The following is a 17936-nucleotide window of genomic DNA, read 5'->3' as shown; positions in this document are numbered from 1 at the left end:
ATGTACGGTCACGAGCATTAATATGTATACACTTTGGTACCATGTCACATTAACTTTTTTGACAAATTGTACTGTAAGTCTCACTAAATGTCAAACATGTTAGTGCGACAGAGTCCTAAAGTGGGTACATCATATTGCTCATGACTGTACCAATACTTTGTCTGAAGATGATTGTTTGTAAATAGTTATAAGTAATGTTTCTGAACTTACGATTTTCTATCTAACTCTTAACTCCTCTTTGGTCCAGTGAAGGGTTGATCGTTGGGCTCTCGATTCGGATATCCCAGGTTCAGAACTTGGGGACATATCACAAAAGCTACTTTATGATCCTTAGTTTGGTTAGGACATTGCAGGCTGATCAGCCGATTGTCCGAAAGTAAGATGATCCGTGCTACGGAAGGCACGTTAATCCGTTGCTGCCGGTTACAACTTACTGATGTAAGTATAGTATGGAATCCCCTGCATAGGGATTCCTAAATAAAATAAATAAATAGAAAAAAATAAAAAATATATTATTATTAGTAAATTTTGCATAAATTTGAGACTCCTAGCAGTTGTAGTTTCAGAGATTTCGTGATGAGTGAGTCAGTCAGTTAGTCACTTTTTGCTTTTATTAAGAGATTAATTGACGGCGTCAGTGATCCAGTGGTATCGGGTTCGAATCCTGTTGGCGACATATCACACAAAGCACTTTGTGATCCCTAGTTTGTTTAGGACATTACAGGCTGATCACCCGATTGTCCCAAAATAAGATCATCCGTTCTTCGAAGGACTCGTTGAGCAGTCGGAGCTACGATTTACTTAAGTAAGTATGTAGTCGTTACATGAGCCATGTCTTTGGGCCTTTGGCTGTTCAATAGTAACCTTCACACCAGAGCTGATGAGGTCGGTCATAATCACAACACACAGTAGAGAAGAAGAAGAATAATACAAAGATATACTTAAAACAATATATTTTTATACTTTCACGTAACATACAATTTATTGATTATTAATTTAGCAAATGCATTAAGAGTTTTATTTAATAACATAATATTAAATAATGTACGTAAAACATTTGTGCTGACTCCTGTATTTAAATTTATTTTAAGTTATACCTCTCATTTTCTTATCCACTGAAAAAGAAAGGGACCAGCATAAATTTTATGAAACACACATACAGGCAATCTAAAATTTTACGTAGGCCAATAACCTAATAGAATTAAGTTGACAGACCTATTTGATTCGCCTGGGTTATTCATTCACGAATAAGAAAATTACAGGTATAACTTAAAATAAAATTAGGAGGTGTCTTCAGTAATCGGAGCCATTTTTTATTACCTACTTAATTAAAACATAACCTTAACTCTTCATACATAATTAGACAGTTATCACAATTTATGTACTATTAGTTAAATTATCCTAATAATACAGTTTATTCTTGTGTAGGAATGAATATTCTCTATTCCCCGTTGTAAGTTAGCAACCAAAGGTTAAGACATCATAAACAAACAAAATCATCTTAAATCTAAGTATAATTTCATACATCACAGCGGAAGATAGCCGACTAAAATACCAGGGCACCATAAAAACTTAAGAAGTATTTCTACTAGTACTTCTGTGCTCGTTGCCTCTTAAGAAACAACCCTTGGATGACGTCAACGGGCAGACCATTAGTCTCAGGCAGGTAGAATATGGAGTAGATGGAGGTGAAGAGACAGACTCCAGCGAACAAGTAGAACACTGGGCCCAGACCGATGGCGGACACCAGCGGGGTAAAGATGAACAAGATGACGAAGTTGCAGAACCATGCCCATTCGACTACCATCATTGTCATGAAGCTCTTGACCTGGAATCAAGCAACCTTCATTATGGATCATACTGCACCTGGCTTCTCCGCTGTAGGTTGGTGGAGGTGTTTTACGGCTCATAGCCGAGACCAACAGCATCTCCTTGGCACTGTCTTCTTTTCGTCAATGGAAAGGTAAGGCTGTATGAGATGTACTGTGATGATGGAATGAAATCCATCATCATCATCATGTGATGGTGATGTGGATAGATGAGCTATCGATACTATATATAATACAGGTTGTTAGTGACATCGTAACGGATACTGAGGGGGATCATTCAGCTCATGATTCTGAGGTGATATCAAGTGGAAATTCCTGGCGGCAAATTTTGGTGTCTTTTTAATTACTTTCAGTTCCTTTTATTACGGAAAATTCCACATGATATCGACTCAGAATCATGGTCTGAGCCATCCGTCAAAGCTTTCGTTACGATGTCACTAATAGATATAGTATAGATGATTTTCCAATCAAATATCGATTGTCAAACTATCGATAGTTCGGATACCGTACCATAAAGCATAACTCTTACCTCAGGCAAGAAGATTTCAGCAGTAAACACGTATGGCACGGTACCTCCACCCAGGGTGTAGGTTATAGCAAACATGTATATGGCAACGGCGGTAACCCAGTGTGGAGCCCAGCTAAGGTGTAGCTGTGAGCCCAGGATCACACAGCAGACCATGGCTGCTATCGACGAGTAGATGATGAGGGGCTGGAGGGAAATGCAAATAATTGTTTTAAACACAGACATGTATGCATACATTTGTTAAAAAAAGAATCTGGGTCAACCGATGGAGACTAAGAAAGAAACAGGTGTTGGGACCCTAATAAAAAATAATAATAATAAAAAGTTTATTTAGGTAAAATCTACGACACACATATACATTTACAACATTAAAATATACACACATTCATATTTAGTTGGAAAACATAAAGGTATATGGGTGCCGCAGCTCACCAAAAAAGGCCAGGGTTCAGTGAAAATTTACCCAGAGGGCAACACTGATTTCCCTCGCTATATAATTTTATTTTTTACCTTTGATGGGTTTGCTCTTGGCCCCATACTTGCTAAAAGGCATTGACGAGGCATTAGATGGAGCGAGCTTGCCCAGAAGGCGCCTGTTCGCTCTGACCTTGAAAGCACTCGGGTTATATGCATTTGGAAATACAGAAAACGGCAAAGAATTATCAGCGACAACATTTGGTGATCGAAATGTTTGTTTGTCATAGATAACTTAAGCTAAATGAGCTTTACACCTTTTTGCCACTACTTGAAGGTCTAGAGAACTTACAGACAATAAAAAATATTATAAACCCGTCCTATTTTCTCCAGAAGAAGCAAGAGAAGTGTGTCAGGATCGAAGCAAAGGGAATTCTATAGTCTCTGCTTACCCCGGTGGGAAATAGGCGTGAGTTTATGTATGTATGTATGTATGTATTTTCTCCAGAGTTACTCTGGGTCTGAAGCTATTCACAACTATTAGAAACAAGTGTTTTAAATGATTATTTACGTTTATTTATAGCATAAAATACTCTATACATTCGCTACTTGGCTCGTCAAATGGGGAGCGAAGAGGATCCGTCTGCCAGATGAGTTATAAACACATATAAAAGTACCAGGACATCAAAGCAACTGCAAAGAACCTCACCCGTCTCCCAATGATATCAGTCAGATACGCTCCAAGAAACCCGAAGACAACCGTCACAATAGCCAGTAACACGCTGCACACCGTAGGGGACATATTTGGGACCGCTTCTTCAAATAATGGCTCGGCATACACTTGAACTACCACCAGACCTTGGAATAAGGATGCCGTCATCAGGACCAGGGAAACCACGATTGCTTTGCGTGTTGATTGAGATTTTTCTGAAATATATAGGTATAAATAAGTACATAAAATAATTAAAAATAAATTATCTATACAGGGTGTAAGTGACATCGTAACGAATACTGAGTGGGATGATTCAGACCATGATTCTGAGTTGACATCAAGTGAAATTTCCTGTCGGAATTTTTTTGTCGGAAATCGGAAGAAAATTTTAGTGTTTTTGTTTAATTATTTTCAGTTCCATTCTTTCCCGGTGAAAACTTTGAGGGATAATTCGAAACATGATTCTGAGTTGATATCAAATGTTATTTGTCGTCGTAAAAGTATGGAAGGGAAAATAATTTAATTAAACACTCAAATTTTCATGATTTTTTCGACATGGAATTCCACTTGATATCAACTTCTGAGTCGATAGTCTGAATTATCATCCAACGTTTTCGTTACGATATCACTAACACCCATACGTACCCGTACAGCTACCTGTACGTACTTGTACATGGTGTAAGTGACATCGAAACGAATACTGAGGGGGATGATTCGGCTCATGATTCTGAGTTAATATCAAGTGGAATTTTCCATCACAAAAGTATATACTTAATTGGAAATAATTTTAGAAAACATAAATAAATCATGAATTTTTCGGCGGAAAATTACACTTGATAATGACTCAGAGTCATGAGCTGAATCATACCCCTCAGTATTCGTTACGATGTCACTAACATTTATGATAGAGAAAATTTTCATAAATGGAAGTAAGGGAACATTTCTGCTAGACATTATCCTAAAATATTTCGTGCGCTTTGTCCCCTTCCCCCTTAACAGTTTACGACCGTTCCCCAGTAAGTCCCAGAGGGGGTGAGATCGACGCCCGATACGAATTGGAGCAGGACGGAGAGTCACCGTTCTATACGTAGTATTATTTTATATTCTATGGTCTAATCTTGTTAAATAAATAATCAAAAACAGATTTTTGAAGCGGATGTAACTGGTTCTTCCAATTGGACTACCACGGCTTGGTAAAAAACCGGCAATTACTTACTGATAAAATTGAATAAAGATAATCTTTCTTTTTCCTCTTTCTGTTCTGTATCTTTGAGTTCAGGCTTCAGTTTTTGTTCTTCTGGTGACAGTTCTGAAAGAAAAAACCTTTAATTACCACATAACATAGCCTCATGTATCCTCGAAGGGGTAGAAGGGTATAACGTACACCCAGTCTTCGCCAGCTATGTTTTAAGTCCCATGTAATAGGGGCGAATCTGCTATTAACTCGGCACAAGAATCCTATTGAGGACAAAAACTGCCTATTATTCCCATCAGGTGTCGCCACGGTTGAATGTTCTAAATCCCAATACTATTTGAGTAAACAAACATATTGTTTGGTTTTATTTTTACACTATAACACTTTTGTGCAGCGTTTAACTTCAAAATCATACTTTTTATTTATTCCCTAAAGATCGGAAGGAAGGTATCTTAGAAAAACTCTTAAAACCGCCTTTTTCCAACTGGCTGGTTTTCTTTTTCGTAACTCATTCTTCAGACGGGATACACTCCAAGTTGCTCCACATTTTATAGCAATTTATCACGAAATAGCTGGACTGTATGGAGAACTGTCAAAATTTTGAACACTCAACATTGCTGCCGCCTACATTTAAGCATCTAGTTTTTATTCCCATCATCTACAATCGAAACATGAATTTAAACTCACGAGATTCGAACCCATTTACGATGTAAATGATTCGAAAGCGTTCTGCGAAGGTGCCATCTCGAAACATTAAACTTCTTCATCTTCAAAGAAGTGTTTCTTCTTAGAAGAAACATTAATTGTTGTTCATTAATAGAATGTCCAGCGATATTAATAAATGGATTATTTCCCGTTTGGCTATGATTAGAACAAGGATAAAATCTATGGATAGCCACAAGATAATTTTATGGATTTTCCTATTACGTAGGTACTAGGTATTTTTCTTGTATATCACTTTCTTACGTGCTATAATTAGATATGAATACTATAGTAGTAGTAGTAGGTACATCCCCGATGCGGTTTCATCAACCTTCACAGTGTGACGCGATGCGTGTGATTACCTATACAGTGTCAGTGACATCGTAACGAATACTGAGTGGGATGATTCAGACCATGATTCTGAGTTGATATCAAGTGGAATTTCCTTTCGGAAAATTTTAGTGCTTTTTAAATTATTTTCAGTTCCATTCTTTCCCTGTATTTTCCCTTCTCATCATCATTGGCCACAGCATCTATCGTAGATGATTGTTGCAGCACTTGTGAGTCTACGGGTTCCCGCAGCGCCGCCGATGGCTATAGAGCCCTATAGCAGCGCGGCATTTCTTGCCACATCGTTCGCACACAAAACGCGACCAAGACTTTTTTGCTTCAGGTTTTCCAGCCAGTCATCGTCATGTCTTGAAGTCCCGACGTTAATATCATGGCGCCATTCAGGTCTCATTTCGGCGTGCTTCTCCCACCCATCCGTCTGAATACCGAAGCTGTTCATGTCCCGCTTGCAGGAGTCCTTAAATCGTAAGGATGGACGCCCTACAGGTCTTTTTACGCCCGCTATCTGGCTCAACATTACTTGACGCGGTAGTCTATCAGGGTCCATGCGATGTACGTGACCAAGCCAGCGAAGTCTCCTCTGCTTCAACATCGCAGTCATGCTGCAGCAGCGCGTTTTAGATAAGACTACCTCGTTACTAACTTTATCTTGCCAAGTGACTCCAAGTATAGTTCTCAGGCAGCGCATGTGGAAAGCATTTAGTTTGCGTTCTTGTTTTGCGTATGTAGTCCACGTTTCTGAGGCGTACAGCAATATACTCAGGACGCAGGTCTGATGAACAAGCACTTTGGTGTTAGTAGTAAGCTTACAGTTCCTCCATACACGTGCAAAAAGCTTTCCAAATACAGTTGACGCTTTGCCAATCCGAGTATCTATCTCCTTGTCATTCGGTATTTTCCCTTCTATGGTGTTTTAATTCATTCATCGTGTCTTATTAAATGTCCAATCATCTTGCCCTCAATAACTTCTGTCTTCAATAACTCTCAATATTTGCCTCTTTTCCCTTACTCTTACTGGCAGTTCCTCACTAGTAACCCTATCAGTTCAACTTATTCTTTCCATACTATCCCAATTTTTTTCTAGTATAGTAAATAATAGCCTATGTTACTCAAGGATAATACATAACATAAACAGCCTATACGTCCCACTGCTGGGCACAGGCTTCCCCTCAATCAACCGGAGGGGGTATGGAGCATACTCCACCACGCTGCTCCAATGCGGGTTGGTGGAGGTGTTTTTACGACTAATAGCCGGGACCAACGGCTTAACGTGCTCTCAGAAACACGGAATCATCTTACTTTTTCGGACAATCAGGTGATTCAAGCCTGAAAAGTCCTTACCAAACAAAGGACAGTCTCACAAAGTGATTTCAACAATGTCCCCATCGGCAATTGAACCCGGACCTCCAGATCGTAAGCCTTACGCTCTAACCACTAGACCACGGAGGCTGTTCTGAGTATGTGTGTGTTGGCTCAGGGATAATGTAGCATTCTAATGGTTCGAGAATTTTACAAATCGGTTCTTTGGTTTTGAGTTTATTCAGTATAAACGCAAATACTAATCTTTCCTCTTTATAATAATATTAGCATAAATGGTATCGATTTTCCGCAAAACCCATTAACTACTTGGCCGGAAAAGATTTATCTAACGCACTTAGAAATAATTCCAGCTATGGATGTTCTCCATGATGAAGCAAGAGAACTGTGTCAGGATCGATGTAAAGAGAATCCCATACCCCGGTGGAAAATAGGCGTAAGTTTATGTATGTGTGGATGGATGTTATGTTCTCCTAAAATCAAAATTTTACAGTACTGTCAACTGTTTTAAGACAGTAGTAAAACAAAAACTTTACAAAAAAGGTTATTATAAAGTTAGTGATTATTTAGAAGATATGAATGCATGGGATTAACTGTCTGAGAACTGATATTAGGCAGCTAAATTACTCAATTGTATACCAATATTTTATGTTTATTTTTTTAAAGAACGACTAGGGCCCTGTGCCGAGGTTTTTCTTGCAGCTTCTTTTCCCCGGCTATACAGGTTGTGAGAAGCTGCTGTAGTTTTAGGCGGATGAGACGTTCGTTATGTAAAATTGACGATTCAAAGTGTAACTATGTTACCTATTGAATAAATATATTTTTGAATTTGAATTTGAGCAATAGGTACTGTAAAATTTTGATTGTAGGAGAACATGACAACGTTGTAAAACTTTACACTAGCACAATTTTTATATTTGTTGAGATAATCTTATGTGAGATACATACACTTAAGTAATTTGATAAAGAAATGTTTATTTCGGTGATAAAATGTGTTTCGCATTATATTTTTACTGCAAATCTCTCTATCTTCTACCATTGTTATCATGTTCCGGATTATATGAGACTGTAAATCTTCTAGTTTCCTATGTCCCACTGTTGAGCATGGATCTCCCTCCAATTCTACCACTACTCACAAAATAGATTATGTACGTGTGCGCAAATAATATCACTGCTTTTGTGTGGGTTGTCAGATCAATAACGTCCTCATCAACCCTGGTGTCAGGGTTACTATTGAGTCAATGGCCCCTGACATGGCTCATGTAACGACTACATACTTACTTAAGTAAATAGTAGCCGAGACTGACTGTTTAACGTGTCCTCCGAGTCACGGAATCATATTTTTTCGGATAATCGGGCGATCAGACTGCAGTGTCCTAACCAAGCTAGGGCTTTTTGTGCCCACCGGGAATCGAACCCGGGACCTCGGATCGTGAACCCAACGCTCAACCACTGGACCAAGGAGGTCGTCCACGGAGTGTTACTAATGAGGAAGTGCTAGTGGGGACATATCACAAATATTACTTTGTGGTCCCTAGTCTGGTTAGGACATTACTGGCTGATCACCTGATTGTCCGAAAGTAAGATGATCCATGCTTCGGAAGGCACGTTAAGCCGTTGGTCCCGGTTACTACTTACTGATGTAAGTAAGTAGTCGTTACATGAGTCGTATCAGGGGCCTTTGGCGGCTCAATAGTAACCCTGACACCAGGGTTGATGAGGTTGGTACTCCACCTCACAACACTTTCTATCCATTCAAGAATTACATTAGAAAATATTCTGAACTTTTCAAAGCTGTTTGCGCTAAAGCTAAATCGAATTTTTTGACGAACAAGATTAAAAGCGCAGATAATAAAACTAAAACTACATGGTCAGTGATTAATATTGAAACTTGTAAAGCAAAACCCCGAGATAATGAATTTGTGCTTAACACACCTCGTGGTCTTACTAAGTCTGATGCAGAAGTTGCGCAAGAATTTTTAGATTACTTTAGTAATATTCCAATTGAAACTACAAAATCTCTTAACTCTTCTTCGCTACTTTCAGCTCAGATACTTAAGAAACATGTGCCTCTCTGTGAATTAGAATTTAAATTTAAGTATATAACTCCGCACACTATTGTAAAAACCTTTAGAGAAATCAAAGTAAAAAAAACAGAGGACTTGTTTGGGATGAGTGTGAAAGCCTTTACAGCCGCCATTGATACACTAGCTCCATATCTAGCTGTTACTTTCAATATGTGTATTGACAAGGGTATGTTTCCTGATTTGATGAAGCAAAGTAAAATTGTACCGTTATATAAATCCGGTGACAAAAAAGATCCTGGAAATTATAGACCTGTTGCTATATTACCCGTTTTTAGTAAAATTTTCGAAAAAATTGTACTGCATCAATTGCTCTTACATTTTAACCAAACTAAGGTGCTACACGAGCAACAGTTTGGTTTCACAAAGGGTCGTTCGACAAGTGACGCGGGAGTTGCTCTCATGAGACATATCTTCGCAGCCTGGGAGCAACGCCAAGATGCTATAGGAGTTTTTTGCGACCTCTCAAAAGCTTTTGACTGTGTGGATCATGAAACTTTGCTTCTCAAATTAGAACACTACGGTATTAAAAGTAAAGAATTGGAATTTATGCGATCTTATTTGTCTGGTAGATCACAAAAGGTTCAAATAAATAATACAGAATCTTTCGGCTCTGAAGTCAAGATAGGTGTTCCGCAGGGCTCCATTCTCGGGCCATTTTTGTTTTTAGTTTATGTTAATGACTTGGCCCACATGGTGGAGGGTCAGAACTTGTCAAATATCGTACTTTTTGCGGACGATACTTCCCTTATTTTTAAAACAGACAGACGAAAGCCCAACAATGACCATATAAATCACGCCCTTTGCCAGATCCACCACTGGTTTACAATAAATAACCTAGTTTTGAATGGAAAGAAAACAAAATGTATTAAATTCAGTTTACCTAATGTAAATTCTGCTGATTGTGATATACTTCTAAATAACCAGAAACTAGACTTTGTTAAAAATACAGTTTTTCTGGGATTAAATATTGATGATAGACTCAAATGGGACACACATATTAAATCATTATCAGGTAGACTTAGCTCAGCTGCATTTGCAGTCAAAAGGATTAGAGAACTGACTGACGTGACGACTGCAAGATTGGTATATTTTAGCTACTTCCATAGTATTATGTCGTATGGTATTTTGCTTTGGGGTAGAGCAGCTGATATTGAAACCGTTTTTATTCTACAAAAAAGGGCAATCAGATCTATCTACAAACTGAGATGCCGCGATTCTCTCAGAGAATTTTTTAAAGAGATTTCCATTATGACTGTACCTTGTCAATACATATATATGAACATTATGTATGTTAGGAAAAATTTACACTTATATTTAAGAAACTGTGATAAGCACAAATACAACCTAAGGAATAAGAACAAATTAGTAGTTCCTAGTTCCAGACTATCCAAAATTAGCACATCATTTGTAGCGCTGTGTGTGCGATACTATAATAAGATACCAGAAGATGTACTAGGCCTTTCGGGAAACATGTTTAAGAATGTTATAAAAACTACTTTAATCAGTAAAGCTTATTATAAAGTAGGAGACTATCTTAAAGATAATAATATTAAATGGATTACTTCAGCTCAACACAAGAAAGACAAGAATGTTTGCAATAAAAACTTGGCCCTAAAATACTGAATTTGAAATAACTTTGTAAGTGGATTAAAAAGGATTGTGAAACACTTGATGATATTTGAACAGTAGAGTACTTTTTTTTTATATCCAGGCGGAGGATTTTTGAGCTTCTTTATATAAGTGGTGCATGCTCGCCTCGAAATGTTCGTGTACGCGGTGGCGTCCGGAAGTCGGGTCGCACCTTTCCCTCAAAAATGTGCGAAGGGAGCGATGGCTGGCTTTCGCGTCAACTCGTGATCGGGTGCTGCGTATGTGGACAGGCCTGCTTCTGTCAGGGAGCTCATAGAACACTGTTTCTGTGATAAAGTCACATAAACTCTTTATGTTTCACTTTCCTTCCACCGACTGTAATTGGAATACCATTGTATTTAAGTCTATAAATTATGTAATACAAACTGGATTAAAAGAAAAGAAAGGAAAACATGAAACAGTAGGACTAGGGCCCTGTGCTGGGAGGTTTTCTGGCCACGTCTTTCCCTCAGCGTTACAGATTCCGATGTGGTAGTAGTTTTACAGCTAGTTACATAATATGTAATTTAATTATGTTTGACGTTCAAAAAGCGCCAACTTTGTAAGCCAATTTTGAAAAATAAATATTTTTGAATTTTGAATTTTTTTTATTCTTTCCATCCTCCACTAACTAGTAAATAATATAGTAATTATAACTACCATCCTCTTCTATGATAGGGTTGAAAGCTCGTCGTAACGCGTTCATCTCTTCTAACACCACTTTGGAGTCAACTGCAGCATGGCGGTAGTAAGCGAAGGATTTTGCTGCCTCCTGTAATTGAAACCTTATAATGTTAATCATCATCTTCTTAGCATTATCCCGTTTTTCACAGGGTCCGCTTACAGAAGCTACTGCCTGTCTGACCTTACAACCCGCGAAGGTAAAACCAGCCCCATACGTTAAGTCACATACCTCTGAAAATGCATTCCTCTGGAATTTAGCTTTCCTCATGATGTTTTCCTTCACCGCTGAGCACGTGATAATCATTTATGATCGAAACATGAATGTGAAACCAAATTCGACAATCATTGGTTTAGGCCTGTGCTGGATTCGAACCTGCGACCTCAAAGTGAGAGGCAAGCGTTCTACCAACTGGGCTACCACGGTTCAAATATTATTATATTAATAAATAGATTATATTAATAAGAAACAATTTGAAATTCTCAGTTAACGGAGTGTCACCAGATCTCTTTGACCAGGGTTTTCCACGCACACAGCAGTCACATCAGAAGTCAGCTACTTTTCGGCTAATATAATAGCCTGGACGGGAATCATCTTACTTTTTCGGACAATTAGGTGATTCAAGCCAGCAAAGTCCACAATTCGCAGTGGAAAGTGGTGGAGTATTCTCCATACCCCCTCCTGGTAATTGAGGGGAGACTTGTGCCTCCAGCGGGATGTCTATAGGTCAAGTTATGCTGGTCTTTAACATGACGTGACCAGTACAGATAAACTGACCTCTTCCATTCCCTTCTTCATGTAGTAAAGTGGAGTCTCCCTGATGATACTTAGCAGTACCACTCCCAGCACGCTCATCGATAAACACACGTACACCATCATCTTGTACTCCAGCAGTCCTCCCAGCACATATGAAACCAACATGCCTGGAAAAAGAATCAAGAACGAGTCGAGATAAGTAGTACTTTAGTCTCCAATAGCATGGGCTCCCCACCAGCGGCTGAGCCAGGTTTACCTCACCCCTCGACGGTCTTACTTTAGTCTTCAATCGTATGGGCTTCAAACGCTGCGCTGAGGGTTCTCACCCAGTACAAAATTTATGACAGCAGTTGGGCGCGAACCTCGGCTCAGGGCGTTGTCTGTGGGAAGTATGTTTGAAAGAATTAATCGAAAAGAGAAAACTCACCGAAAGCATAGAAGATCATCATGCCAGCAGTCATGGAGCCCCGGATGGATTCCTGGCAGATCTCGCTGGTCAACATGGGCACTATGAGGAAGCCAGACCCTCCGACACCGGACATGAACACGGCAGTGAGTACCACCTCCACTTGGCTGCTGGCAGCTATCATCGCCCATGCTATCTGGAAGAAGAGATAGGGTAAATGACAATTTATTCAAATATTATCGTAACGTTATCCCGTTTTTCATAGGTTTCTTTTCTTTCTTTTTTCATTTCTTTCTCTAAGTTCTCAACTTACCACTTGAGTCAAAGAAGCAACGATGATGCAGCTCTTTCGGCCGACAATATCGAGCATATAACCGGTGAAAGGAGTGCTGGTGAGCGCCCCGATGGAAGAGAGGCTCCCGAAGAGCGCCAGCTCAGTCTCCGTCATTGGCCGGTGAAGGGTAGTGTTGCCAGACTCGAATATCTTCAGCGTACAAGATGGCCAGGTGAAGATCACACCGATTGTCATGCAGAGGTAGCATGCTGGAAGAAAGCGGATACATTACAGCACTTTACTTTCACACCCGAATTGAGATTGAGATTAAAAAAAAAAGAAAGGAAAACATGAAACAGTAGGACTAGGGCCCTGTGCTGGGAGGTTTTCTGGCCACGTCTTTTCCTCAGCGTTACAGATTCCGATGTGGTAGTAGTTTTACAGCTAGTTAATTATGTAATTTAATTTTTGACGTTCAAAAAGCGCTAACTTAGCCAATTTTGAAAAATACATATTTCTGTTGTTTTTTTTTTTTGAGAATACTCAGGTTCGAATATCCAGTCATCAAATATCGGAATATCAGGTCCGTTTATTTATAAACATAAAAAGTAATAAAAAGTAAGTAAGTAAGTAGTGATTTTATTTAATGTTTTATTATATAAGCTGTTGGTGTACCTTTTTTATAAATAAATAAATAAATAAAAACACAGTCGAGACCCTTTTAGCGGCAAACGAAGAGATCGAGAGAGATAACCGGAGTGACCGAAAGGGAAGAGTAATTCGGATACACAATTGTTATGAAGAAAAAAGAAGAAAAACACAAACAATGCGCGCGGCTTATGTATCGGCACTCAAACCGATCAAAACGTGTCTCAAACGGTTACAGATGATTTTTTATATCGGATATCCGATAGTTTCGGTTACGGTTACGGACCTCCCTAACATCCCTGGTAATAAGCCTTTTCAGGTGCCGATAAGCACTATTAATGTTTCTACGTGCAGATTAACTAGTTAGTTAGCCACATCACTACTCCTTCAGGCTGGAGGGCAATTCATGTCATAAGACAAGTGACAGAGAGTACTTAAAGCGGTTAATCCAAACATTCCACGCATGCGTAGAACGCATGCTACAGAAGATAATTATTAATAATAACTGACGTCATCATGTTACCTTTCCTCCAATAAATAAGTAGTTAGGTACAATTATCCTTGTGGTCTATAAAATAAGTCGGTAAACTTTGCATTTATTTAATTAAGACGATCATTTTCCTTGAATAAATTGTCGAATGAAAACCCATTGTAGAGTAAGTAGATACTTCATCATCATCAACCCATTAACGTCCCCATTGCTGGGGCACGGGCCTTCCCTATGGGTGGATAGGGAGATCGGGCCTTAAACCATCACGCGGGCCTAGTGCGGATTGATGGTTATTAACGACTGCTAATGCAGCCGGGACCAACGGCTAAATGTGCCTTCCCAAGCACGGAGGAGCTCGAGATGAAAACTTTTTTTTGTGGTCACCCATCCTATAACCGGCCTTTGCGAAAGTTGCTTAATTTCAACAATCGCAGACCGAGCGCGTTAACCGATAACCACCGAGCTCCTCAAGTAGATACTTAAGTACCTATAAGTATTACCGCCTGGTCACTACTTCTGTTCCGTGCTTCAGATTCAAAAAATATCTTTCTCTTTTGAATTATTCAGTAGGTAATATAATATATTAAGGAGTCTGCCCACTACACCGTATCATACCATGACCGTAATAGGAATGTGTCAGGCAAAAAAATATTCTTTGTATAGAAAAGCATGATACTATGTCCACTAGACCGTTCCGTTACCGACTCGCACCGTCGCGTGCCATGCACGGAGCGTTGATTATTGTCGGCGAGAATATTTTGCCGGTGCCGATACGCTCCGCGCATGGCACGTGACGTTGCCAGTTAATCTTATAATAGACATACCTATTTTATTATTTTAAAACTTGAAACCACTCCCCAGACGTCCAGGCATTACCGATACACATGCTATAATGAAACGGCTTTCTATGAATAGTCATACAAATTACGGGTGGGCAACATACGGGTTGCATACGGACACCATACCGGCATCATACGGGCATTATTAAACGCCGTCGACTCGTTTCAGTGGGCAAAGCAAGCCGTATCGTATTACCTTCCGTGCTTGATACGTTCATAGCACAGTCATGGTATGATACGGTGTAGTGGGCAGACTCCTTTATATGTTGAATTATCAATAAGGGGCTTTCCAGGCTTAGGTCACCAAAAACAAAAGATCCATATTATTATTATGTCTGTTATCCATAAAATTAGAAGGTTACACGAAGGAAAGTTTGTACAGCTCCATCTATATTGTTTTTGAGGAACATAGACCCGGAAAGGCCCTCTGTTAACGCCTAGCATGTGTGTGTGCCTGCTACGCGTACTACACAGCGCACGCACACCACGACAGCAAGACGACGCGCGGCGCGGCCGCCGTCGATTCCGCACTTCATTCGCGGCGACCTCATATACAACTTGTCTGTTACCTATTTGTAATATTACCGGGTGAGAGCCTTCAGCGCTCCCCATTTGTCCGGCCAAGTAGTTAATGCCATCTGCGGCAAATCTACAATAAGTCACGAGAAAAAAAAAAAAAATATTTGTAATAAATTTGTATGAATTTGAAGAAATTCTTTAACTCAACGATCCTGACCGCCACCACCGCTGCAGCAGACGTCCAGTTCTTAACCTCTCATCTGCCGGAACGCGGATCTCGACCAGACACAATGTAAAATCTATTGTGTCTGGTATCTCGGCAGATGAGAGGTTAAGACCCTCATTTTTACGTACCTAACGAACGCCTCATCCACCTAAAATTACTGCAGCTTCTCATCACAACCTATACTCGTATTTAGCCAAAAGAAGCTGCAAGAAAAGCCCTAAGCGCTTCTTCTTCTATCGTGTGGGTTGTGAGGTGAATTACCAACCTCAACACCCTGGTGTCAGGATTACTCTTGAGCCGTTAATGGCCCCTGACATGACTCATGTAACAACTACGTACTTACATCAATAAGTAGTAACTGAATTGTATAATAATATTTTATGTTTGTTTTTAAGCGCCTAGGTCCCGAGTTCGATTCCCGGTGGGGACAATCACCAAAATTACTTTGTGGTCCCTAGTTTGGTTAGGACATTACTGGCTGATCACTTAATTGTCCGAAAGTAAGATGATCCGTGCTTCGGAAGGCACGTTAAGCCGTTGGTCCCGGCTATTAGCCGTAAAAACACCTCCACTAGCCCGCAGTGGAGCAGCGTGGTGGAGTATGCTCCATACCCCCTCCGGTTGGTTGAGGGGAGGCCTGTGCCCAGCAGTGGGACGTATATACATAGATAGTTTATGTTATGTTATATACAGTACGTGCACCCACTCCTCGTTAACTATGTACCATGTAATAGGAGGTCAAAGTGCCATTAACCGGGCACAAACCTGAAAACTACATGATGTTAAAAGGCTTATAGATCCAAACATGAATTGAAGCTTATAAAGTCGAATTCAGTGGTTTGGAGCTCGAACCAATATGTGCAAAATTTGCACAAAAAATGTTTATGAAGAAATGGTGAAAATTATGTGATGTTAAAAGGCTAGATTACTAGAAGCTTATAAAGTCGAATTCAGTGGTTTGGAGCCAATGTGCAAAATTTGCACAAAAAAGTTTATGAAGAAATGGTATGGGTACTTACCCGCAATAGTGCTGATAACTTGAATGAAAATACCCATTTTAAAACCACACACGTTCACTTGTATGATTGAATTTGTACAATCTTTCACCATGCCTATCCACATTCACACTGAACCATAATTATCTGAATAATTGTAGCAAAACTTAAATAAGATAAACACAATTCGTACCAGGCAAACATAATTATGAAAGAGTTCTTATTTGGATTATATTGTACAAACAGCTATTATAAATGGGTTTTTTTAATTAACTAATTTGCGTTAGTTCTGCTATCCTGGTAGAATTTTTGCTATTTTAGTATTAGTCTCGAAACATGTATGGTCGTATGCATGTTTTGAAACCTTGTGGTGGAATATTCATGTTTTCCTAATGTTAGTGAGTGTGCGGAGACATAGTAAGTACCTATAAGAAGTAAAATGAATCATAGGTATTATGAGATGCCATTTTATTAACAAGTTTTCCCACAATTTCCTTATATTATTAAATAGATGAATACCTACAATATTTACATACATAAATGCATGAACATCCCACGCCCGTATTGCATACAGGGGTGGGCAGATCTACGTTTAATTATAAGCCACACCTGCAGGTGACTCTCACTGTGAGGTCGCAGGTTCGAAACCCAGCACGAGCCTAAACCAACGATTTTCGAATTTGATTTCGTATTCATGTTTGGAATAGGAATGTATACAAGTGATAGAGCGGTAGGAATGTGAATAATAAAAAAACATAACAGGTTCAGCTGCTTGTTTTCTTGGGCAAATTCAAATTCAAAAATATCATTATTCAGTAGGTAACATAGTTACACTTTGAATCGTCAATTTTTACATAACGAACGTCTCATCCGCCTAAAACTACTGCGGCTTCTCACAACCTGTATAGCCGGGGAAAAGAAGCTGCAAGAAAATCCTCGGCACAGGGCCCTAGACGTTCTTCAAAGAACGGGCATGTCGGAAAATACGACATGATGGATAATTTGTTATAGGCTATAGGCTGATCCCTTGCACCTTGTTCATCATATCCATCTTAAGACTTTGTATCAACAGTGTTTGCAAGTTGTCTCTGATTACTTGTGGCTCTGCCCACCCCATTAGGTGTTACGGGCGCGAGTTTGAAATAATGCTATTCAGTGCGGTAATGCGGCGAGCGTTATGGGCACCTTTGCACCACCGGGAATGGTCAGGGCCTGGTTATTTATGGACTAAGATTTTTTAATAATTTTATTGATAAATTGTATATTTATTAAGACTAGCTTTTGCCCGCGACTTCGTCCGCGTGGCGTGTTATAAAAGAGAGATCTTTTGTGTGTGTGG

General features: G+C 39.5%; 1 protein-coding gene across 1 annotated transcript; it reads right to left on the bottom strand.

Annotated features, from left to right (window-relative positions):
• Window positions 1–968: 968 nt before the first annotated feature.
• On the bottom strand, window positions 969–16951 carry LOC126376563 (facilitated trehalose transporter Tret1-2 homolog). Its single transcript, XM_050024036.1, has 9 exons — window positions 16622–16951; window positions 12920–13149; window positions 12628–12802; window positions 12222–12367; window positions 11423–11534; window positions 4698–4790; window positions 3479–3696; window positions 2359–2541; window positions 969–1828 (listed from the first exon to the last, which is right to left on the bottom strand). Exons 1-9 carry the CDS (start codon window positions 16722–16724, stop codon window positions 1589–1591), a joined length of 1500 nt encoding a protein of 499 aa, XP_049879993.1. The 5' UTR covers window positions 16725–16951; the 3' UTR covers window positions 969–1588.
• Between the last annotated feature and the right edge of the window lie 985 nt (window positions 16952–17936).

Source organism: Pectinophora gossypiella, chromosome 21, assembly GCF_024362695.1.
Source record: "Pectinophora gossypiella chromosome 21, ilPecGoss1.1, whole genome shotgun sequence".
Lineage (NCBI taxonomy): Eukaryota > Metazoa > Arthropoda > Insecta > Lepidoptera > Gelechiidae > Pectinophora > Pectinophora gossypiella.
The sequence above is the reverse complement of the archived record's forward strand: the minus strand, read 5'-3'. Positions and strand labels throughout refer to the sequence as shown.

Bases quoted from the DNA above. Each gene is read 5' to 3' on its own strand.
- LOC126376563 (XM_050024036.1), bottom strand. From the start codon at position 16,724: ATGTGGATAGGCATGGTGAAAGATTGTACAAATTCAATCATACAAGTG. The intron at 13,150-16,621 runs GTAAGTACCCAT...GCTTTCTTCCAG, and splicing joins AGTTATCAGCACTATTGCGG to CATGCTACCTCTGCATGACA. The intron at 12,368-12,627 runs GTGAGTTTTCTC...TTCTTTTTCCAG, and splicing joins GATGATCTTCTATGCTTTCG to GCATGTTGGTTTCATATGTG.